The sequence below is a fragment of the Sinocyclocheilus grahami genome, unplaced genomic scaffold (assembly GCF_001515645.1).
Source record: "Sinocyclocheilus grahami isolate Dianchi unplaced genomic scaffold, SAMN03320097.WGS_v1.1 scaffold27.1, whole genome shotgun sequence".
In the NCBI taxonomy this organism is placed as follows: domain Eukaryota; kingdom Metazoa; phylum Chordata; class Actinopteri; order Cypriniformes; family Cyprinidae; genus Sinocyclocheilus; species Sinocyclocheilus grahami.
The window spans coordinates 3,336,837-3,361,860 of NW_015505206.1; the positions used below are offsets into that span (position 1 = coordinate 3,336,837).

General features: G+C 38.2%; 1 protein-coding gene across 2 annotated transcripts in view; it reads left to right on the plus strand.

Annotated features, from left to right (window-relative positions):
• LOC107568113 (septin-9-like) overlaps window positions 1-25,024 on the plus strand; it is a 69,400-nt gene that overhangs the window by 38,997 nt on the left and 5,379 nt on the right. For both annotated transcript variants that reach the window (XM_016253975.1, XM_016253964.1), the window contains exons 3-7: window positions 7,906-8,160; window positions 16,007-16,135; window positions 22,830-22,911; window positions 23,523-23,660; window positions 24,732-24,849. In XM_016253975.1, coding sequence (XP_016109461.1) covers window positions 7,906-8,160; window positions 16,007-16,135; window positions 22,830-22,911; window positions 23,523-23,660; window positions 24,732-24,849 — 722 coding nt within the window. The remainder of the gene's footprint in view (window positions 1-7,905; window positions 8,161-16,006; window positions 16,136-22,829; window positions 22,912-23,522; window positions 23,661-24,731; window positions 24,850-25,024) is intronic.

Consider the following 25,024-nt stretch of genomic DNA (forward strand, 5'->3'; position numbering starts at 1 on the left):
CTCATGTTTAAACAGATCCGGAGGGGAGTCCTTAAAGAGATGGTTCACCTAAAAAAGTCCATTCTGTCATTATTTGCTCATGTCGTTTCAAACCTGTGTGATTCTTTCTTCATTAAAATGAAGATTTTTTTTTTTTTTTTTTTTTTAGAATATTCTGGCCACACTTTTCAGTACAATAATAGTGAATGGGGACTGAGGCTGTCAAGCTAAAAAAAAAAAAAAAAAAAGAAAGCACCATAAAAGTATTTTAAAAGTTCTCTAAGCACTACATTCTAAGTTATAAGATAGTTTGGTGTGAGGGAAAAGACTAGAATTGTAGTCATTTACTGAAAATATGTCCTAGATTTGAGAAGTAGGGATAAACAAATCATTCTTTTGAGTCATCTTTTCAGTGAATCATTTGCTTCAGTTCCCATTTGGCCAAAATGATTCATTTATTGCATAAGTTTCTTCTCAAATCATTCCCACTGACTCAACGATCAGGTCGCAGTGTTTAAAAACCAACTGGATTATAAATCAATGACAGCTTAAATTTCAGTCTGGTCATTATAAAATATGGAAGACTTTAGAAGACTTGAATATACCGCAAGGATCACATAGACTACTTTTATGATTGATGAAAAAAATTGTACGGTTTTGAGATAAACTAAGGGTTAGTAAATGATGACAGAATTTTCATTAAGTGAACTGCCCCTTTAAATTCACACATGGATTTCCATTTTATTAAAACCTGTGTATAGTTTTGAAGAACAGCTAAAATTACAACTGTTCAAATGAAAACATACCAATGTTTTTATCCAGTGATATCTGGCTTGCTGTGCACTAATAATATGTATCCATGCACTTAAACTCTAGTGCTGCTTTTCTGTAAATGGTAAACCACAAGCTCTTTGTCAGTATAAAAACCACTCACGTCTGAATGACCATTACCATGTCTTTTAACAGCAATCCACAGCCCAAACAGCCCAGCGTGACAGCACAGACGGCACTTATTATTACCAGCACAGAAATTCGCACTGAACGAGTAACTGCGATTTGCTTTTCTTTTTGTCTCAGATGAGCGAGTCTGTGGATGCCGACTATTCAAAGCAGCACTAAAATTTCTCCTAATTGATTTTATGGGTCAATTACGTATTTTCCTCATTGTGTGGTCAGCAGGGGAGCCTGGGCCGGCCGACTGACAGCAGCCCCACTCGTGTGCAAATGAGTTTGAGAGATACAGGGGAGGAGGGGTGGATGGGTGAAGTCCTCTTTTGGATTAGTGGAAGCTTCTTGGCGATCTGCATGTGAATGAGCGTGAGCAGCTTTAGCCGTTACCCCTGCACTCTTTCTCCATAGTGAGGGAGAGAGACACTGAGAGAGGGGGAGAAGTGCATGGGCAGTTACACAGAGCACAAAGCAGAAGTTTAGGGACGATTCTTGAGGTACATCACAGTTGCAGACTGTCTGGTGTGGGCCGCTGTGTCTTCAGTGGGGAGAGCGGTGCGGACAGAGCTTTGTGAATGAGAGAAGGTAAGAATCTCTTTTTTTATCCCATGGGCTTTGCGTGTGTCTCAGCTTCACTGCCCCTCTGATAACAATGGAACCAAGAGCAATGGAGCACTTCAACGGTGCCAAAAGGGGGAAGGGAGAGTCTCATGGCTGCCTGAGAAGACACTTTTTTTCAAAAATTATGTCTTCAAAGTTGGCTTGTTTTGCTCTATTTTTGTAATTTCTGACATATTGAGGCAGGAAGGAATTGAGGGTTGACACGCTCTGATGTTTGAAGCTCGGTTATGGTTATTGGTTACCCCTTTTCAAGATGCAACAGGCGTGTTTGCCATTTGCAGCAAGTATAATAAAAAAATGCTCACTCTCTCATATGAAACTGTTTGAGTCATTTCCTCTTGTGTGCTGCAACATTTTAGAAGTATACTTTTTAAGTTTTACTAATTTGTGATGAAAATAAACAGGAAGTTGACACAGAGAGCCTAAGAGTCCAAAATGGTGCCATGATGAGGTTCAGATGTAAGGTATTTTTTGTGGTAATGTTGACTAGCATGGATAAAATGTGTTTTACATGGTCCTGGGACTGATTAGTTTTAGCATTTTGTGTTGAGGTTTTCCAGCATTTTAACTAGATTACTGCTGAGTAACTTTGTAATTGGCATACAATTAGCTATCAGCTAGTGTATGGCAGTAAATGGTGTTCTCTATTGCTAGCTACAGAAAGTTGTGGCTAAATTAAGCTAAATCTGTGCAGAGCTACATAAAACACAACACAATTGTTAGCATTTAGCAGTTAGCACGACAGATCTGAACAGCTTTAAAGTGTAAAATGGGTGATCGTTTAGCTCTACATTCTTACTTTTATGGCTCTGTGGGTCTTTGTATGTATGTGGCATTATAAAAGTAGATGTGTTTTTGTGTGTCTATTTCCCAGTTTCCTGTCATAGGTCTTTTCATGGCCACATTGGGCATTGGTGTGTTTACACCACAGATATAGTTGTAGATCAACTTGACATTTACCATTTTTCTTGCTATATATATAGGCCTTAAACAATATCTCAAAATTGCTTTTAGTGCAGTTTGTAAAATCTTTAAGTTCAATTTGACACATCTATAGTTGTACTTGCCCAGGTCTCTGACTCAGCTAATCAAACCAATATTGAACATATTTTTATTATTTCAGTGAAGTATGAGTTAAAATAAACACATTTATGGTTTGGTGCCAATAAATGAATACTTGAGCCTTACTGATGGGGTTATGAGGAAAAAGAGTACAAAAGGCTTTGTAAGTAAGAGTGATTTGTGTTTTCTCGCTGTGTGCTGCTGTGTTTCTTGGTCGTGTCAAATGAAGATGGGCCACATCTGTGAACAGTTTTATTAAAGAGCAAGAACAGACACTGAGCAAACCTGGGGACAGATCTGCTTTTATTTAACCACAATATGCAAGGTTTTTATTAAAAAGTTCCAACTTCTTTCCTACTTTCGAGCCCTTTTCTCTCACTCTGTTTGCTTTTCTCAAGCCTTTGGATGACATTGTGTCTCTTCTCTCTATCTCCAAGCATGGCTTTATTTGTCAGGTTCTATTAGAGTGCAGGCAGTTTCAGAAAGCATCAAATAAATAAATCTGCCAATCCACAGTCTGGCTGTCTCCTCTCCCTTTTGCATAAGTTTTGCTTTCTTACTTCAAACGTTGTGCATTCAACAGTGATAACACATACTTTTCAAATCACACAAAGTTCAAAGTCAGAAATTCACTTGCTTCACCTCAAGTCAATGCAGTCTTGTGTAGATCCTCAGGTGCTGGATGGATCGCTTGAATGTAATGTTAGTTAGGGAATAAGAAGCTCAGGATTAGTTCCATTTTGGTGGATGGAGGACGTAAGGTATATTTATAGCTGATTAAGTCATTTGGAACAGCAGACGGGATCCTCAGTTCACAAAGGTTGTCTCAGCTGATCAAACGCAGCACAGGCTGCATGCTGATTTCCTACACATAGTTCTTGACTCACTAAAATGAACATTAATCAGCTTCTGCTTGTGCCATGCAATGTTTCAATTCTTAAGCCGATATAATTGGACAGTGTGACTTAGCAACTCAGGGTTGTGGCCAGGCCGAAGTCACAGCATGAGAAAGTCTTTAAAAGTCGTGAGAAAGCCATATTGAGGTGAATAACATCTTTGCAGCCTCTAGCAAAAAACACATCAACACTTTCACAATGTTCTTCTTCTAAGAAATACTAGTACCAAGAAACTTAAGAAGGCATCAATTTGTGCCTGAGGTGGACGATCATATAATCATATTAGTTGTAAACAACTCATGGTGTAGCTTGTCTCGAAAGGATAGTTCAACCCAAAAATTAAAATTGAAGAATTGTTTTGTCTATACAGTGAAACCCAATCATTTTGGGCAAAAACGGTTAAACATTCTTGAAATTACCTATTTTTGTGTTCCTCTGTAAAAAGAAAGTTATACAAATTGGGAGCAACATGAAGGAGATTTGACAACATTTGGGGTTGAACTATCCCTTGAAGATAAATTCTATTGTTATTGTGTACTTTGCATACTTGTGTTAATGACATTTAGTTGACCTGTTAATGGGACACACTCATGTGTTTGAAGCAATCAGAGTGTCATGTTGGGTGGAGCTCACAGTCACTACCATTAACAATGCATAATAAAGGATAGTAGACTTGGCATTTCCTGGGGATAATTTTGCTGTCCCATGTTTTCATACACAAATGAGCTGATTTTAACACGCACATGCACACTTTGTATGTGGGTGTGAAAGCAGCTGTGGTGTTGGCAGAGTTATACAGCTCGTCTTCTCATATTTGAGATCCCTTGTTATATTCTAGATCTTCTCGTATTGTGGCTGCACAATTATATAATTGTTGATCATAATTGTTGATTATTCCCTTGAAATGATTAATTGCGAGCGATTATTACTATTTACACTGTTCAGTGTTGGGGAAAGTTACTTTTAAAAGTAATGCATTACGATATTGCGTTACTCCCTAAAAAAGTAACTAATTACATTACTTAGTTACTTTTTATGGAAGGTAATGCATTACGCTACTTTTGCGTTACTTTTTAAATCATGGCAGGGCTTGCTTGTTTGTTATTAATATAAAAAACGTTATATTTTTGGCAAACGTAAAAGCCCTTTAAAGGGGTCATATGATGCTGCTAAAAATAACATTGTGTTTTTGGTGCAATGAAATGTGTTTATGCGGTTTAAGGTTCAAAAAACATTATTTTCCACTTACTGTACATTATTGTTTCTCCTCTATGCCCCACCTTTCTGAAACGCGTTGATTTTTACAAAGCTCATCGGTCTGAAAAGCGAGGTGTGCTCTGATTGGCCAGCTATCCAGTGCGTTGTGATTGGCCGAATACCTCAAGTGTGTGACGGAAATGTTATGCCCCTTACAATACTGTGATGATGCCGTGTCCCGGCGTGATGAGACAACACCAATAAAACCCATTATAAACGAGGCATTTGTTGCATCCAGTGGGGACATAATTACTGACCATAATGACTTATACTGTCTTTTTACACGTTGCATTGCATCGCACCGTGTAAACATAAAACCATGTCTGCAGTTGTGATCGGAGAAACAACAAACAACAAGCGCTACTCTACACTGCTCAAAACTCACGTTTGAATCGTCAGTGGCAAATTCTTTAAATATGAAAAACGTACTTACAGGCTGTGAGTCAGAAGTGCCAGACTGTCCTTGCAAAGTTGGAACTGCCCCACTTTATAGAAAGAGCTTTTGAGCACAGACGCATTGTAGGATACTCTGCAAGTTCAGGAAACAGTCCTCCGTAAAATGTGCTGCACACATCTGAATATTTGGGTTGAACTGTTCTGGAACAGTGTTGTAAATACAACTGAACCACTGATTTCTAGATGTGTCCTCTTTTGGAAGGCCAAACAAAGTTATTTCGCTTTCACAACAAAACACACCGCATCACACACGGCGGGCTAGCGGTAACCACATGTGACGACCCCGGGCTGGACTCCGCTTCGTAAAAAAGTAAATTCACTGTCTGTAAAGTAGAATGCAGAAGAAGAACATTCAACACACTTAAGCAATAAAAAAAGAAGCACAAATGTGTATCTAGAGTAATTTTTGCTTATTAGTATGTTTGAATTGGATCATCGAAGGTCAGCAGAAAAAACATTGGTTGATAAAATGGGATTAAATACATAAAGGATATTTATGTTATCTAACATTTAATTATTGGAGGTTTTCGTCATATTCTGAGTTGCATTTCACTGTTTTTATTCATTTTGAGGAATGCTGAATCTGTTTTTTGTGAGTGAGATGAATTAATGCATGTTCACATTTATTCTAGAACTACAGTAACATCTTACTCCTGATTTTCTCTCAGCATGCAGACGGCAGAGCTGTCAATCAATAAATGGGGGAAAAGTAACTGGAGTTACTTATTTGAAAAAGTAACTCCAATGTTTTCTTGTAAATTAAAAAGTAATGTGTTACTTTACTAGTTACTTGAAAAAAGTCATCTGATTATGTAACTTGCATTACTTGTAATGCGTAGCCCCTAACATTGCTGATGTTTTAAATTGTTTTATACAGTTGTTTGAAGCAACTGAATGCCATATTTTATATGAAAATAAACAAGCTAAAAACACACTTTCAGAAAATCTTTTATTGCTTTTCTATAGCATCCTATAGCTTTTCTATAGCATCACGCCTCAAATATATTGGTTTGGTTTCTTCTTTAAATAAAAAAAGTAAAAATATGCATGGTATTACAATGTTATACTAAAACTGAAATTAAAATAATGGGAAAACCCCTTAAGATAACCTGTAGAAAGAAAGAAAAACACATCCTAAGCATGGAGAATAATGCAAGTGGTCCTTTTCTTTGTAATTGTGCCTTTGAACGATTACGATTGAACGATTTGTTTTGAACAATGTGACGGACAATGTGGAGTATTTTCTCCACCAAGACAACTTCAGGGGTTATCAGGGGGGTTGTTACCCCCTTATAAAACAGAGCTGTCTCAAGATGATAATGGTACAAACTACAGTACATGGTTAAGAACAAAAAACATTAGCCAGTAGCACTATCCAACCCCTGCTGCTGCTGTGCTCACTCCGGCTTCCTCCAGCCGAGCCAGCTGACAGGTGTCCGTGCCTCAGTAGTTAACCAGTGCCGTGTGAACTGCTGTTTCTATGTTGGCCGCTCTCGCGAGTGAACTCAATTGAGCTGAACAAACTGACGCCCCGGCAGCAAACCCATTTCTCTTCTGGGTTGCTGTTTTATTCATTGCTGACACTATGCTGCATGCCGTTCAATGCATATTGGGGGTACTTTACATATCCATTTCCATTTTGTGAATGCAGAGTAAACCTTAAGATAAAATCAACCTCTTCCTGACCCACATATCAAGCATTAACAAATGAATCTAATGCCTCATTTCAGCCTAGGATGGAAGCACAATTATGGACAATTCTCAATTCTTCATCCTCATTATTTCAATTCCCCATCTGAATCGATCTGTGCCTCACCTACATTTGCCTCCTGTCAGTCATCATAATGTGTATTAACCTCCACCTGCATGCTCTGAGCATGCTCACAGTGCACAGCTCTCTGGCTCATAAACAAGCTTGGCAAAAAATGAACTTCTTTTCCTCAGATTAATTGCAGCGGTGAATTGTGCATTATGCTAGCACATAAAACGTCAGGAAACGTGGGCGCTAGATAAATGTCTGCAAAATAGAATGTCAATGTAAAAATGCTTGAAGGAAACTAACCTTACCAGGTCCAGGGCTTTTTTCTGCTTCCCCATCCAATAACAACAACAATAATAATGATAATAATAACAATTTAAACAGTTTTGTTATCATTAAAACTATAACATTTATTTTGTTAAAATAAAATGTAAATATTAGATGAAAAACTTAAACTCAAATCTGAAATAAAAATAAAGCTAAATAGAACAAAAATGGTAATAACAAAAGTACTACCATTTTAAATAAATTGAATAAATTATATAATATATATCAATAATACTAAATAGCTCATAATAATACTATATAATTTAAATTATGATTTAATAATATTATTAATTTAATAAAAATTTTATTTATTTAATAAAAAAAATGTACACACACTTTAAAAAAAAAGTGATTAATTTAATGCCTTGCACATTGCCAAAGTTCTATAGTGTTTTGTTTGTAATTTTTAGGTTTCAGAAGGGTCCCCTTGATATGCGGAATTATATTGCCAAAGCCTTTCTGATGCAAACTGCAAGGACCCATTTGGGACAGAGATTTTTCTATAGAAAAACCTCCATGTGTAGTATAATATTTGTTTAAGGGCTTCCTGAGAGGATTCTGTATGTTAACTGATGGGTCTCTCTTTCTCTCTCTCGGCAGACACAGCACAGGAGCAGGGCCTGGATCTGGAGCCACCTGTCCGGATGGAGGAGGAGATGGAGGTGATGGAGGAGAGGGAGGTGGAGGAGAGAGTGGTGGAGATAGAACATCCTCTGCCATGCCTCAGTGAATCTGACACACAAGGCATTATCAAGGGCAGAGATCTATTCGGATATGTCGGCATTGAGGCAGTGTTGGACCAGATGAGACGCAAAACCATGAAGGCTGGCTTTGAATTTAACGTCATGGTGGTTGGTAAGTGGAGCATTGCTCTGACTTCAATTGGATTGTGAATTTTTATATATTTTTAAGCAGGATATGACCAGTTTGTACTTATACAGAAAAAGAAAAACACAAAGCCCTCAAAGCTGGTTCAGAATAGTACATTGAAACTTTGAGTTTCAAACGACATGCATAACGGCTCGGTCTAAATGACTTCACACCTCTTGTTTTCTCTATGCTCAAAGTGTGAACTTTAACTCGTTTTGTCTCATGAGCTTAGTTGAGACGGGGACGATTTAGCCAAGACTGCAGAGATGAAAATAGAACAGACTTGAGGTGTCAAATCAGGTAAAAAGTCACAAGCATCAATAGTTGAGTATGGTTGTCTATGAAGGGGGCAGGAAGACTGTTCAGCCTCTAACAGGAAACACAGACAGGTGAAGAGGAAATGGTGCCATTGCCTGTTAAGGGAAATGTTTAAAACTCAGCTCTTTTCAGAGACTGTTATTCACTTGGTAAAATAGTGTATTTGTTGAAGGTGGCTTCTGTCTGTCATGAAAGAGCTTGTTATAAGCAAACATTACATAGGTAGTAAATAGGATGGGTGATATAGTCAAATTATATTGCGATATTTTTCAATATATAGCTCAATATATATATAATATGTATGTGTTGGCTCTGACATGAGACCATCATTTAACCAAATATAATTTTATTTCTAAGCAACAAAATCACATTACATGATATGTTTGCATGGGTGCATTAAATTGATCAAACTGACAAATTATTGTATTGTTACAACGATTTCTATTTCAAACAAAAGCTGTTCTTTTTATTCATGAAAAAATAAATCATGATTTCCAAAAAAAATAATACTGATATACAGAAATCTTAAAATGTCATTAAATGTTGTATAAGATAATGTATTGTTTCTTAAATCAGCACATTGATTTCTGAAGGATCACGTGACACTGAAGACAGGAGTAATGACAGCTGAAAATTCAGCTCTATCAATAAAATAGAAAATATTTTTTTTTTAATGAATTTCATGAGAAGACTGTATTTTATTATAAATCTTAAGTCACAGATTTTATGCCAGGTTACTTGCTAGGGCTGTACTCTGCTGGCTCAGTAGAGCTTGCTGGTATTAACTGTCCTGGGCAGTTACTGGACATCTGCCTGATTCAAACTGGCCACCTTATTCAAGCCTGACCAATCAGAGCGCTGGAGCCTCCCAAACCCCCCTGTGCATCTAGCGAGAGAAAGGGTAAGCATGCAGGGAGGAGGAGGAACGGGAAGGGGGGTGTTGGCTGAGTGTGGGCCTTACCTAATTAAATGGCAAGGGCTATTGTTGTGTTGTCTGTGGGCTGGGAGGCAGGGCCAGGCTGGAGCCGAATGTGGCTCAGTGTTCCCCAACTGGGCCAGCCAAGGGGATTTATGATGGCCGCAGCATCACAAATTCAAGGCCATCCAGCTCTTCAGTGAGAGCCATTCTTCTTTTCCACTTTTTTCATTCCTCTGTTTTTTTAAACAGAGCTGCCAGGTTTTCCTCACTCCCTTGCTTGTGCTTTCTTTCCCCTTGGTGGCTCCTCCATAGTGGTTATAGAAAGGACATTTTGCCAAATCATTCAAAGGTTGCGAGTCTCACAGAGAAACACCGTATCAGCCGCTGTTCCGCAGCGATGTCAGCAAAACAAATTAAAGCTGAAGTGTGTTGTTTCTGCACCACTGATTTCACCACTAGCTTTCCAAACTGTTCTTCCAAAACAGTCCTGCAACCCCGTTCCCATCTGTCATTGTTTGGACACTCATGTAGACCCAGCCCAGCAGCATTTGGCCTTCTTTGAGTAATGGAAATTCCCACAGCAGCCTCATTTCCATCTGAAAGGACAAGTTTGGTGATTTTAAACCAGCTTTGTATTGTTACAATGTCAGGAGTGCATGTAAATATGTGTACTCTTTCCCTATGCCACCTGTTTTGTCAGTAAAACACAGTATCTGGTGAACTTTTGACAGCTTAACTGTTAAACTATCGATCATACTTCTGCAATTCTGTATTCCCACACACAGAGAGTTGGATCGAGCACAGAGCATTATGGTTAAAGTTTCCCTAGCTTTTTTGCCAAAAGGGAACACCACATCCCTTTTTTTGTATTCATGTAGCATTATATATATTTTTGCCTTCCTTCTGCATAGACAGCTGCGTTTTATTAAACGCCTGTTTTTATTGTAGACATTTTTAACTTTTTATTAAAACGGCTGATTCTTTTCTTTTCTAAGGCTAATTTCTCATTTTACATGTCCTACATTATTAAAAAATATTTCAACACATTTGTCCAAATAACAGCTTGATTGGAAATGATGCACAATAAAAAATACTTTTCAAATATTTTAAAAGCAGTATCATAGTCACACAATAAATACTGCATTGGTTTCTGTGATTGTGTTTTTTTACACTTATGACTTATGAATCGTGACTTAGTGTATGAAACCATGATCTGCACTCACAAAAATAGACTTCTTTTAAGTGTTTTATTTTACATTAATCACCAATAGGACAAAGCACAAACATTTCGGCTCAAAGCCTTTTTTTTCTGTCCTATTGGTGATTAATGTAAAATAAAACACTAAAATACTTTTTTTGTGAGTGTGGATCATGGTTTCAGATACTAAGTAATAGATTGACGCACCAAAATAAAATATTATATGACAAAAGAGTGCGGTGCAAACAGCTTTATGAATTATGATTTAAAGGAGACATATTATGCCTTTTTTTTACAATATGTAATATAAGTCCCTGGTGTCCCCAGAATGTATCTGTGGAGTTTCAGCTCAAAATACCCCACAGATCATTTATTATATCATTTTGAAAATGGCAATTTTGAGTGGAAGCAGAAACGCGCTGTTTTTCGGGCCTGGCTCTTTAAATGCAAATGAGCTGCTGCTCCCCACCCACTTTTCCAGCTTGGACCTGCTTAAAACATCTGTTATGGTTCTGATTATCATGTTTATCGTGCTGAAATCATGCGGTTTAAACCATATGAGTTTAAACTTCTGATAAACGGTTTTCTGAGTGCACACATCCGAAGCACATGGACAGAAAGCGGCCACCACACAGCATGTGAGTACTAAACTAAGTTCTAAACTGCTGGGAAATAAATCGAAGGTTTATTTTAGATCAGTGATCGCCAACCCGTCGATCGCGATCGACTGGTAGATCTTTATCACTGTCCCAGTAGATCCCCCCCAAAAAAGTAAAATAAGTACAAAAATGCATTTTTTGAGTGGAAGCAGAAACGCGCTGTTTTTCGGGCCTGGCTCTTTAAATGCAAATGAGCTGCTGCTCCCCACCCACTTTTCCAGCTTGGACCTGCTTAAAACATCTGTTATGGTTCTGATTATCATGTTTATCGTGCTGAAATCATGCGGTTTAAACCATATGAGTTTAAACTTCTGATAAACGGTTTTCTGAGTGCACACATCCGAAGCACATGGACAGAAAGCGGCCACCACACAGCATGTGAGTACTAAACTAAGTTCTAAACTGCTGGGAAATAAATCGAAGGTTTATTTTAGATCAGTGATCGCCAACCCGTCGATCGCGATCGACTGGTAGATCTTTATCACTGTCCCAGTAGATCCCCCCCAAAAAAGTAAAATAAGTACAAAAATGCATTACATTTATGGGGTTATATTAATGTATCACTGAAGGGAACTGTCTTGAGAAAAGTTTTGATGGCAATGGCATTTTCTTCTCCGTATAAAGCGCAACTCTGCTTTGTTTACAGCGGTAAACAAGGAAACGCTATGTTGCGGTCGGTTCATAAGCAGTGTTGCCAAGTCCGCGGTTTTCCAGCGGAATTGGGCTACTTTAACACTGTTGCCGCGGGTTGTTGTTCATGTCCGCGGGTTGAAGCGACCCCAATAACATGATATTTAGTACCTGGAATGTGAATTTTACTTGAAAATCCCCGCCGAAAAAGTGTATTTTATCCCCGGAATGCGATTTTTACAGGTGAACCCTCCTCGAAACGTGATTGGACTAGTTTTCAAATGGCTAGATATTTTTGTTTAAAGCCAGTTTGTTTGTTATAAAGCAAATAGCCAATAAATAAATTTGCTTAAAAATCAATATCAGTATCAGAATCCAATTTGCTAGTTAAAAAAAAAAAGAAAGAAAGAAAAGAAAATCTGAATTCTGAATCAGCTATGATCGGCGCATCACTAATTAAAATACTAAGTAAAAGGCCTCAGATTTGAAGTTCAATCTGGGATGTCTTTTTCTATCAATTCTTCAATAGGTCGATCTTGTCTTTCATAAAGGCAGAGGTCAAGGATCCTGGGCCTAAAAAGGTTGGTGACCACTGTTTTAGATCTAAATAGTGTTCTGTGCTCGTCTGTGCAGACAAAGGCAGAACAGTTAGTATGTTTAATACTCAAACTTTCACCATGGTATTAGAGCTGGTACACCGTTGTCGCTTGTGAAAACACAACGGCGCCGTGGGTGGAAACTTACAGATTAAGGGGCGGTAATATTATAATGAGATCCTTTTGCCACGTCAGCAAGGGAGCAAAATCAGATGCACTCGTTTTCTCAAATGCTTGCAGAAAAAGGCTTACCAAAACAAAGTTACTGGGTTAATCTTTTTCACGTTTCCTTGGTTGGTAGATGCACCGGGGACCTGATTATAGCACTTGAAACCTGGAAAAGTCAGATTTTCATGATATGTCACCTTTAAATTAGTCTTAAGCATGAAAACAAATGTAATGAATTTTCAAATTTAAAGATTGATAGTCTAGCTTTCGGCAAAGCAAAACAATCAAAACAACAGTTTTAATGTGATGTTTATCTAACAAAAAGAAAATAATAAAAATCTTTCTCTTTTTTTTTTTTTCAAATAAACCCCTGATAAAAGTAGCCAAGGTTGAAGAAACACTGACTGAAACACTCAATAAATACACTTCATAAATATGATCCACTCAAAGTGTGTGGGAATGATATTGGTTGGAGATATGACAATAACAGTCTTCACCTGTTCTCATTTTGGCCATTTGGATTCTTCCTCTCTATCCAGAGCAGCTTGAAACCTTTTCGATAGGGAGCAGATCAAAGGCATGTTAAAGCAGATCAGTATTGTGATGAATTCTGCAGAGCAAAAATGGCTCTGGTCCAGTGCTAACTCCCCCCAAAAGCTGGCTCTGTAACATTTGGCCAGTGCGAGTTTCTTCCTTTCCTCAGTGAACTGTGGAGGTTACAGTGTTTGTATTGTAGTAGGTATGGTGGTGCACCCCATGCCTGCTACTCTGGACATGCATCAAAGGTGAACCGTTCTCTCCCTTTCCCGGTAGAGACAGGTGTGGAAATGCAGGTAGTAAAAAAGGGGAGCAAGAAAGATCTGTTTGACTCACTTTCGATGCACTGTAGAGCTATTGACAGATCATTTGTTTTCTCCCTTTCAAAGGACTTTAATTTTGAACATGGAATCTTTGAATTTAAAACAGTTTATGGTTTATGTACGTCTTCTGCTTGTGTATTTTGTGGTTTCCATGGCAGCGCATTGTAGAGCACAAGGGCAGGGGTTCTGACAAGGGTGTGTTTGGGAACGCTAGCATGTATTAGGTAACATGTATTAGCTAGCATGACATGACGATGAATCCAAACTTGACAAGATACAGGAAGAGGTGGAATTGTGCGAAAGCAAGATATGCACAACAGGATAAAAATTGCAGGAACGGAGGAAACTCTACAGGATGAGTTTGGTGGGCTATGCTCGCTTGTCCACATTTTCCTGCCCTGGGGGGCTCTTATCCGAGAGTCGCACACACATATGGTAGCACTTGGAGTCTGTTGGTCTGTGTAGTTTGTCCTCGGTTGTAAAGGTCAGGACCTTTTTGTAGCCTCAGGACTTAAACTACTGCGAGTCTCCCAGTTTCCCATAAGTCAAGCAGTCTGCTCCCAAATACGAGCTTAGCATATTGTGACATTTTTAATGCAGTCAATACATTCAGCTTTGTTGTCGCCCTCAAGTCAAGGGGGCTTTGTAGATACTGTGTTCAAAGAAAAGCTTTGCAAACTGTGCTTCAAAGTGTCTCAGAGGAAATGTGTTTTCATCATTTGAAATGCTTTTGAGAAATCAACTGGAGTTAAACACATATGACACTGGTGAAATTACAACCTGCATTTGTTGGAGTTTCATATGGTTGTAGTAAATGACAAGCTGTTACAACGCAGCGTTTCTGGGCGAGTGTGTCAATGCATGACTCAAACAAGCACCTGACTGGGTCTAGCCTTTATTCTTTTCACATTATCTCGACTCGGGGGTCCTTTATGAGATCATCAGTTGATGTTCGGTTGCCTTAATGGCTCTCGCCCATACATTATTCTTCCACTGATGCAGATGTAACACTGTACTAAAATACTGAATAAAATACACTGCTGAATATACAGCTGGCAACAAAGCACGACCAAAGCAGTCCTTTTGCAAAATACAATAGTCTTATAAGCCGGATCTTTTTAGCAAATCAAAAATATTCAGCATGACAGGTGAAGTCTGAATCATGAATGAATGAGTCGGTTCTTGTTAGTGAATCAAAACTATGTAGCACAATCAGCGTAGTCTGATTTCCAAACGCATATGAAATGGTTTTTTTTTTTGTTTTAAACACTTGCAGCCTAAATCAGTGTAGTTGCTGACTAGCTGTTCAACAAAGAAAATTCAAAATGTAAAAATGTATTCATTAATTGGCAATGGATTTGCATTTTTTTCAAATATTTCTTCCTAAATCAGGGGTTTAAAACTAGGAACTCTGCAGGACATCGGCCCTCCAGGACCGAGTTTGGGAACCCCTGTCCTAAATGGTATAGAATATGAATCATTTAGGGGAATCCAAACCTCTTGTTCCCATCCCCTTAGAACAGGTACGGTATGTGTGACTACACTGAAATCTTCAGGAAGCCCTGCTTTGCTCAGTCATTGTCTGAACTGGTAAATCAAATAGGCCCAGGAGGACACACAACGTGGGTTGTCAGTTCCTCATAAATTTGGTGTCAACTGCCTCCCATGGTAAGAGGCCATGGCGTAAATCCATCAAAGCCTCTGTTGAGGTGGGCAATGATAAAGGGGCCAGATCTCCCCGGCTCAGTCGTCTATCTCTGTCAAATCGTTTCATCCATTGACAGCTTCCCGAGGCGGCTAGCCCTCTCAACAGGTAGAAGCGGAGAGGCGAGAGCATTTAGCACATTCCCCACCCCTGCCCTGCGAACGGGAAGCTGACCGGTGGGCCCGAGGGGCCCTCTGAGCGAAACCGAACACACACTGCCCATCATCAGCACTTAATACTAAGCGGCTCTCATTAACAGAGCACATGTCCTTTGAAGCAATGAAGGTGGCCCCATAGATTTAGCCTTATTTGTGTGAATTGAGATGGCCTTGATAAGGCTCCCTCTCTGGTAATAGCTTCCTCCCTCTGATCTGATCTCCGTGAGGACTAGTGTGAAAGAGTCATTAAGTGGAAAAGCTCCCCAAAGCTCCCGGCGGCGTGGTGTTGTCAGTGTGTTTGGACACCCACCAGATAAGACGCTAAAGCACTTTGCCTTGGCTTGACCAGGTCCTATTACATCACCGATGATTTGCAGTATCAAGGGCTTATGTAAACCCTGGAGGCCTGCACTGCCTGGTCATGTGATACTTTATGACCTCAATTTTATGTGTGCCATCTTATCTGTGTGCAGTAATAAAGTTTTATCCCCCCTGCTAATGCTAAGCAAAGGTCATCCTGCAAATAAACGTGCCTGGGGTCTGCTACATATGCAGTTAATTGTGCTTTACTGCAGTTTACAAACAAAAGTCATTAAGTCTGTTCTCGTTCTCATTGACAGGTCAGAGCGGTCTGGGGAAGTCAACGCTCGTAAACACACTCTTCAAGTCCAAGGTCAGCAGGAAGTCCTGCACCCCTAATTATGAAGAGAAGATCTCGAAAACTGTCCACCTGCAATCAGTCAGCCACGGTGAGTATTGAACGCTTCTTTCTTCAAAGCTACAACATCACACACCCGTCACACCCAAGAGGTCAAGGTTTTGTTAGTTTGCACAGCCCTGTTTGCCCCTGCTGGTAATATCATAAATGCAGCATTTGGACCCAGTAAACGTCTTTGAGCATTGATGGTCTTTCAAAATTGTGCTTTTGTCCTGAACAGCCACGAAAGGGCATTTTGTCAATAGATGTGTCCCAAATTATGAACGTCCTCTATACACAGTGCTATCTAGTATATTAATTTCATGGTATGTTCAAGTCCTCCTGTGAAGTTCATGTTTATGAAGAATTAGGAAGTCGTAATTATTATGTCTTTTGCATTCAGGTTACTTTGCTCGAAGCAAGATGGCAAGTAAAAAATATAGAGAAAACTCTTTTTTTTGCTTTATGTTTTTGGTCGCACTTTATTGGCCCCTCCTGGTCCAATTATCACTATTAACTGACCATTAACTGTGTTAACTATGACTTTTGCCTCAATAAACTCCTAATTAATAGTTAATTTCTGCTCATTATTTGTTAAGTTTAGGTATTGGGTAGAATTAAGAATTTAGAATATGGTCATGGAGAATATGTGCTTTTTAAGTACTAATAAACAGACAATATGCTAGAAATATGCATGCTAATACTCAACTAGTTAATAGTGAGAATTGTTCCCTATAATGAACTGTTACCATGATTTTATTTAGTTTATGAAGGTGCTGTAAACTGGTGCTTTTATATATTATTATTATCGCAATTGTATGATGCAATCATATTTTGTATGTGCTAACTAAGCTAATTCTATTGTAAATGTAAATATATATAAATATGTGTGTGACCCTGTAGCACAAAACCAGTCTTAAGTCGCTGGGGTATATTTGTAGCAATAGCCAAAAATACAATGTATGGGTCAAAATTATTGATTTTTCTTTTATGCCAAAAATCATTAGGATATTAAGTAAAGATCATGTTCCATGAAGATATTTTGTAAATTTCCTACTGTAAATATATTCAAACTTAATTTATTATTAGTAATATGCATTGCTAAGAACTTCATTTGGACAACTTTAAAGGCGATTTTCATAATATATAGATTTTTTTGCACCCTCAGATTCCAGATTTTCAAATAGTTGTATCTCGGCCAAATATTGTCCTATCCTAACAAACCATACATCAATGGAAAGCTTATTTATTCAGATGTATGAATCTCAATTTTGAAAAATTTACCCTTATGATTTTGTGGTGTAGGGTCACATATATATGCACCATGTGAAGAGAAGTAGAATACCTAACTGTTCTCAATTTGAAGGATATGATGCTTCGAACCAATCCGATGTGTTACCATTTAGACACTCCTCTTCAGCTACATAGGGAAATAATGCAACTGATGAGTGCATAAAATGCCCACACTTATTTTGTAGTTAAGGAAGTGTACTCTTAGTGCTCTATGCCTCACTGCATTTAATTTTTAATTTTTAATTTTTTGGACTCACACTATTTTATGGTATTGGTACAAAACACATGGTGTTTCACATCAATAAGATGACGTGTTACAGAGTGTTGGCCTGAGTGATTTCTGAAAGGATGAAGGGATTAAAGAAGAATGACATTTAGACAGGACAAACTGGAGGCAGCTCGGTGTTTTGTAAGGTTTGACTTGGAAAAGGGCCAGAGTGATCGGAGCATGTGCTCTGAAAGGAAAAAGAAATTAAAAAACCTGCAAAGGGGACAGATTAGGAGAGATCAATCACCCAACTTCAACTGTTGAGATCGGGCCACAGCTGTCATTATGAGCTCTCTTTCAGAGAGAATGACAGAGGAAGAATGCGCAGGGGATGCATTTTATCCCACTGGTCAGGAGATGACTGCTGCTCTAATGGAGGCCACCACTTATACACAGCGTCTGGCTCAGCTGATTGAATGAATTGGTTGATTGAGCAATGTGCCGTCTCTGTCTTGCATACTTCCTCAAGAGTAACAATCAATAGAGGCTTGGGTTCTTCTATCCAAACAGGAAGGTGTGTTTTTGTGGAGATGTGTAGAATTAAGTTTCATTTAGGCTTGTTTTGGCAATGAAGCAAAGCTTGTTCAGAAGGTTTCTGAGGGATAACTTCTGTTACTTTGCTTTTGATGTAAACTATGAATTGTTTTACTGATTTTCTTGACTCTACTTGAGGATACTATACTTGATTTTATTCCTAAGAGTAAAATGTCATGATAAAATTGGCAATACATTTTGACACTGATATTGATAACCTGGTAATTGTTTTAATCTTGTGGTTTCATCTCAATATATTTGGTCAACATAAAAACAGTATGTAAACAGTACAGTATGATTTGGATTAAATGGATTTTCATTTTTTAGCTAAAGATTAGAGATTAGCTAAAGATTTAGCTACATTTAACACTGTTACTAAAGTAAGCTTGGAAATGTCATAACTGGATGATCTGGTGGAAATTACAGACTTTTCTCTCCAGCCCTGCAAGGTCATGTTCATCTGCCTTTTGAATGCAATGCACACTAGAAAATACATCACAATACAGAAGAAAAGATCAGACGTTCCATCAATTTCATCGCAGCTTTAATTTTTTGTGTGTTTTTAAAGATAATCTATGAATGAGCATTAAGCCCAAGGTATACTTGAGTTTTGACATGAACAATAAGCATGCAGCATAGCCTTTTGAAGTATACTCCATTTGATTGTAAGTGCGAACAATGTAAAAATATGGGAAATGATCATGTACAATACAAACAGATCAGTTACATAGACCATCTCCAAAACCATATTAGCAGCTACTGAGGGCAACTGCTGCTCCATTTTGTACTGAGCAGAGGAAGCTGAACTGTATATCACGCAAAGAGATGCACGTACTTTCAAACATCCCGCATACAGCAATGAATCTCCATTTTGCTTTTGGCAGCGCCACCATGCTTCGTTGGAAAGAGGCATGAAAGGCAGATGGCGTATCCAACTTCACTAGTCCTTTAAATGAATGTATTGTTTGAGTGTGTGTGTGTGTGTGTGTGTGTGTGTGTGTGTGTGTGTTTGCTTGCCCTCAGTAGTTAGTGTATCCAGCTATCCATCTTCATTTCTCATTTTAGACTGTCTGACAAGGGTCTAACAAACATAAAATTTGATAGTGGTCCTCTGTCGCTTGTATTCAGAAATAGCTCGGTAGGACAAGTAAAGAAATTGTGCTCCCTTTTGTTGGGTTGCAAAGGCCAGTAGTACTTCGAACTGTAGACTAACTAATAAAATGTATACGCTATTGCACTGTTATCTAATTAGCCCTGCTATTTTCATCTGGGTCAGAAGTTTTTGGAGTTACCCATGTCTAGTTTAACCACAAATCTGCCCTTAAATAGAATGACCTACAAGTTAGCATCTCAGATGTAGAGAGAAAATAATCAAATGATTCTGTCACAGGATGTTGCGAGACGCTGGATAAGCATGCCTCCGCTTGTAGTTTTAAGTGTCAGTCAATTGCTGTGCAAAGGCCTTTGCTGGGCTGGGTCATTAGCGTAGCTTGCTATGTTAATTGCCATGGATCCTACTTGACAGCAGAAATGTATGAAGACCGCTGAACTTTAACCCTAGTCTGGATATGGGCGCAGAAATATCCAATTACAAAACCCTACGGAGAATTAGCACCAAAGCTATGGTGTTAATTGTTACTACAGCCATGTGCAGGTTTCGTAGCCGCTATGCTAAACCTCTGCCTACTGGTTTTAAAATGAGTCATTTAATTTTGCTTTCAGGTAAAGTTTTAGACCTAGATCTGCTTGTTGATCTCTCTTCCGTTTCTGACTTCCCCTTGACAGGTTTAGATACGTAAATGTTAGCCTGTGTCGCACTCTTGCAACAGCTTTACTTCTTTGCAGCTTTCACTTCAGTTAGCCAAAGGTCAAATTGTAGAAATCAGTTTTTAGATTCGAAACTGTAATTTCCTGTAATTCTGTGCATCAAAATCTTCACAGTTGCTGTTTCAGTATATTTCTTCTTAGAAGCTTTTGGAAGTTTTCTGTGTAAGATCAAGAACAAGTGTTTTTAGCATATCTGTGTCATTGCAACTGGAAAGAGGTTTCTATCCAGTTGTAGCAGCATCTGTTGTATCTCTGTCCTGCCATAGCCAAACCTCATTTCTCACAGACCTCTCAAAACTTATGGCCCAATAGTTTATAAATGTTTGACATGCAGAATGGGAGAGAGGGTGGATGAGAAGAAAAGAATGGGAGAAGCTGGGTGTGCTGTTTCTTAACAAAAGAAGATTGACGATAAGTCGGTTCAGCTTGTGACTTCTTGAGATATCCCTGGGGTTCAGGAGACACCCCTCACTGACTTCTCAGCGTAGCACAACGTAAACATTACAGTGAATGAGAGTGTCCTGTTCCTCTTCGTTTTTTTATGTTAGCCTTCAGAAAAGCAAGTCCGTAGAGCTTGACACATGATGTAAATATTTACTTTGTTTTACTGTTTCGATTGCATTAGTCCTCATGTGAGAATGTATTACTATCTATACAATTACTGATGGGGAAAATGTTCTGTACCATTGAACTCCTTACATTAAAATCTTTTAATTTACATTAGTTATATACACATCAATGCCATTCAAAGTTTTGGGGTTGGTAAGAATTTGTTTTTTTTTTTGGACGAAGTCTTGTGCTCACCAAGGCTGCATATTTGATCACAAATACAGTAAAAACGGTAATATTGTGAAATCCAAAGTTCTGTCATGAAACTCTAGATGGTGCAGTCCAATAAGTCAAACTCAATCTGACATAATGACATCATTATCACATGGTGCAGCTGATTTTTATTTATTTTTTTGGTTCTTTTCGTATCAGCAGCCAATGAGCTTGCTGCTCAACATTCAAACACTTAGCTAGTGCTTGCTGTAGCAGTTGAAGTGCACTTCAGAAATCCTCCACCTTCCTCAGCTCCACCTGTATTGATCTGCTACGGGGTGATTTCATGGGTTATATTATGGGGTTATTTCATATATGTTATACAGTATGTGCAGCAGCAGTATTTCTTACATGCTCACAGCAGCATGTTGTGGATGTAGAGCAGCAGAGCAGCAGAGTAGCAGATCCATTCTGCCAAGACCAAACACGTTAACATTGTAATGTACATTACCATGCCAATCCCTCCGAGAGTTGTCATGATAGAAATATTATTAAAATTTCAAGTAACTGTTTTCTATTTTAATATATTTTGAATTATAGTTTGAATTCATAAGCTGAATTTTCAGCAAAGATCACTCCAGTTTTCAGCGTCACATGATCATTCAGAAATTATTCTATTTGTTTGTTTACATGGAAACTGTGATGCATTTTAAGGATTCTTTGATAAGTAGAAAGAAAGAGCAGCATTTGTTTGAAACCATTTTTAGTCATTTTTTATCAATTTAATGCATCCTTGTTGATTAAAACTATTATTTCTTTAAAATGAATACAGCACCCAAACTGAATGAATGGCTGTGTATGCATATGTAACGATTGTCTACAGTCTTCCCAGCAATACATTTTCTTTTTAGACAAGAAAAAGTATAGAACCGTCTGTCTAGATTCTAATTAATGGTGCCTTTTTGTTTCCTAGCAATATTTTTCTTCTTCGTTAGAGTTCATTCCAGTATTCATCAGTGTAAATATAACCTTCTGCAAATAAGGCTGGAACAATAGACCTGTTCTTGTATTCTCTAACCAAATGACAAAACTAGTCCTTGTGTTACTGCTAAACTACTAAATTGCCTCTGCAGTCTCCGTTTTGAGACATTCTGTCTAGCAGATGTCTTGCCGTCCCTTGCTTCCCCAGCAGTTTTGTCTTTCTAAAGTACAGGCCTGTGGAAAACAAAGAGTACCGAAGTCTCAGGGTGCCTGACACCTCCACACACTACAAAGCTGCCCACTGGCCCTCACAGCCCGTGAAAAAAAAGATGGCCTGTAGACTGACCGCCGGGGGAGATGAGTGTTACACAATCCCCCTTTCTCTCAAAGACTGCACAGTGCAGAAAATGAAGTGGCGGGCTGCTCAATGCCACCATTCAGCTCTGCTCCCTCCATGTGGGTGAATACAGAAAGAACTAAGCCCTGCTTTGTCGCTGAGTCATGCCAAGAGAAGCATATGTGTTTCCATTAGCTGATCATGAGGGGGTTTTCAATCATTGGCCCACCAATCCAAAAAATGCCACTCTCTTTTGCTAATGGGCCACTGTGAACGGAAAATTGATTATCGTCAGATAGGGTTATAGCACTTTGAAACTCATGAACTGGAGTGTTGACTGACAGTTTAATTTTTCCTCGTTACAGTCTCGTCATATTTTCCTTGATTGCCTCATCCAGAAGGATTAACGTGATGAGTTAACAGCAAATGTCAATCAACCAATGCCAGGGATACAGAAGGGAACCCTGCTTGCACAGACAGCTTATTACAGGCTGATTTTCATATTATACAATGCATTCTTGCAGCATTATATCAGATATGGAGAATAAATGAAAAGCTTAGGGTCTTCAGTGTGTCATTTTAACTGATAGTCCTTAAGAATGGATGTTTTTGGAAAATAAAAGTTAAATCCTTGTCAACTTAATCTTCATTCGGTCTGCTGTGGATCCATCTTGATTTTTTTTATTTTAGCCTTTTTACATCCACTCTTTTACTCTCTAACTCTTTTGTCTTGTTATTTTCTAGTCATCGAGGAGAAAGGGGTGAAGATGAAGCTTACGGTAATTGACACCCCTGGATTTGGAGACCAAATCAACAATGAGAACTGGTGAGAGCAACATTATCAGATTAATGCATACTATTTAAAAATGCAGTAGAGTCTGAAAGTTTAAGAGCACGTTTAAAATATGGTATTCAAAATCGAATTTAATCTTGAAAATAAACACAGTTTTAGAATTAGGAATCATTTAAAAATAAAATTTCAAAACTAGGATACTGTACTATTTCTAGGTCACCATTCAAAACCTAAAAGTATATTTGTGGCTGACATTTGTGACCTTTGTACAGAAGGTCAGATGTTCTGCTGAAGCACTAGATGCTCTTTGGGTCATTATAAAATCATGCTGGAGAACATGATTATCAGGTTTTACACAGAACCAAATCCAAAAGACATCATGATATTCATGTTGATTCAACTGTTTTTTTAATTTGTTGATAATATCATTTTCACTAGATCAGGCTCAGGCTTTTGGACTCCACTGTAGCTGTTCAGATAGCTCTACAACTATGTGAGATAAATTCTTTAGTAATTAGAGAGCATTTTGGCATAGGCTTTACACTAAAATCATGCTTCGACTTTGCCTGACTGCTACATTAACTTAAGTATAAGCATATGTTGTTAATTGTGATGATAATCCTTCCCTGTGTCTTTTTTCTCAGCTGGGAGCCCATTGTAAAGTATGTCAATGAACAGTATGAAAAATACCTGAAGGAGGAGCTGAATGTCAACAGGAAGAGAAGAATCCCTGACACCCGCGTTCATTGCTGTGTCTACTTCCTGCCAGCCACTGGACACTGGTGTGTGTCAACTTCCTGCACGCATCATGTGGTTCACACCTAGCCATATGTGTTAAAATGCTGTTGTGCGTCTGTCACTTTTAATATGACATGGCTTCATTGCACAATCTCAGTGGTCTTAGTTTGGAGATTTTAACCCACTAACCTACAGTAGTGAGAGTTTGTGAAAAATCTATCTTTTGGCAGCAAAACATATGCATCTTACTGAAAACAGTCTGACAGCTGTGAGGTAATTGATGTATTTTGGATGCAGTGGACCTTAACATACAGACATAATTTGTAAATCTTTTAAACATTTTGATATTTAATGTTTGCAATGCATCTTATCTTGGAAAATATGCACTACTGTTCAAAAGTTTGGGTCGGTAAGATTTTTTGTCAAGTAATCATGTATTTGAAGAAATCTCTTATGCTCACCAAGGTTGCATTTATTTGATCTAAAAATGCAGTAAAAACAATAATATTGTTACAATTTGAAAACAACTGTTTTATATGTTAATGTTTTAAAATGTAATTTATTCCTGTGATGGCAAAGCTGAATTTTCAGCATCATTACTCCAGTCTTCAGTGTCACATGATCCTTCAGAAAGCATTCTAACATGCTGATTTGCTGCTCAAGAAACATTTATCATTATCATCAATGTCAAAAAAAGTTGTGCTGCTTAATAATTTTCGAAAAACCATGATACATTTTTTTCAGGATTATTTGATGGATAGAACGTTCAAAAGAAATTTTTAGTAACATTATAAATGTCTTTACAGTCACTTTTTGATCAATTTAACGTATCCTTGCTAAATAAAATAATTAAAAAATATTACTGACCCCAGACTTTTGAATGGTGTATGTAACATTATTTTGTTACTTGTTTGTTACAACTACTTTGTTACAGCTATTTTAGATTCACATGATCTAGATTTATCTATTTTCATGTATTCATTTAGAAGATGATTTTATCATATAGCAAATAATCTATATGGTTTGTATTTAGAGAATACAGAAGTCAAAAAGGTGTTAAATGTGTAAACGGTGTAAAATGGCCCTTAGTAATGATCCATCCTGCTCTTCTCCAGGTTACGCCCTATAGATGTGGAGTTCATGAGGAGACTGGGGAAGATAGTGAGCATCGTCCCTGTGATCGCCAAAGCAGACACGCTCACTCTGGAGGAGCGGCTAGAGTTCAAACAGAGGGTGAGCGGTCCGTCATCAACACCTGCGCACAGAACTTCACTCACATTTTATGATATGCAGGCACAATCGGATTCACCCCTCTATGTTTCCCACCCACACGTAAATATTCATCCCTTTACATAATTGAGGTCATGAATATGGATGACCTGCTGCTGTAAATGCTGGAATTTTCAAA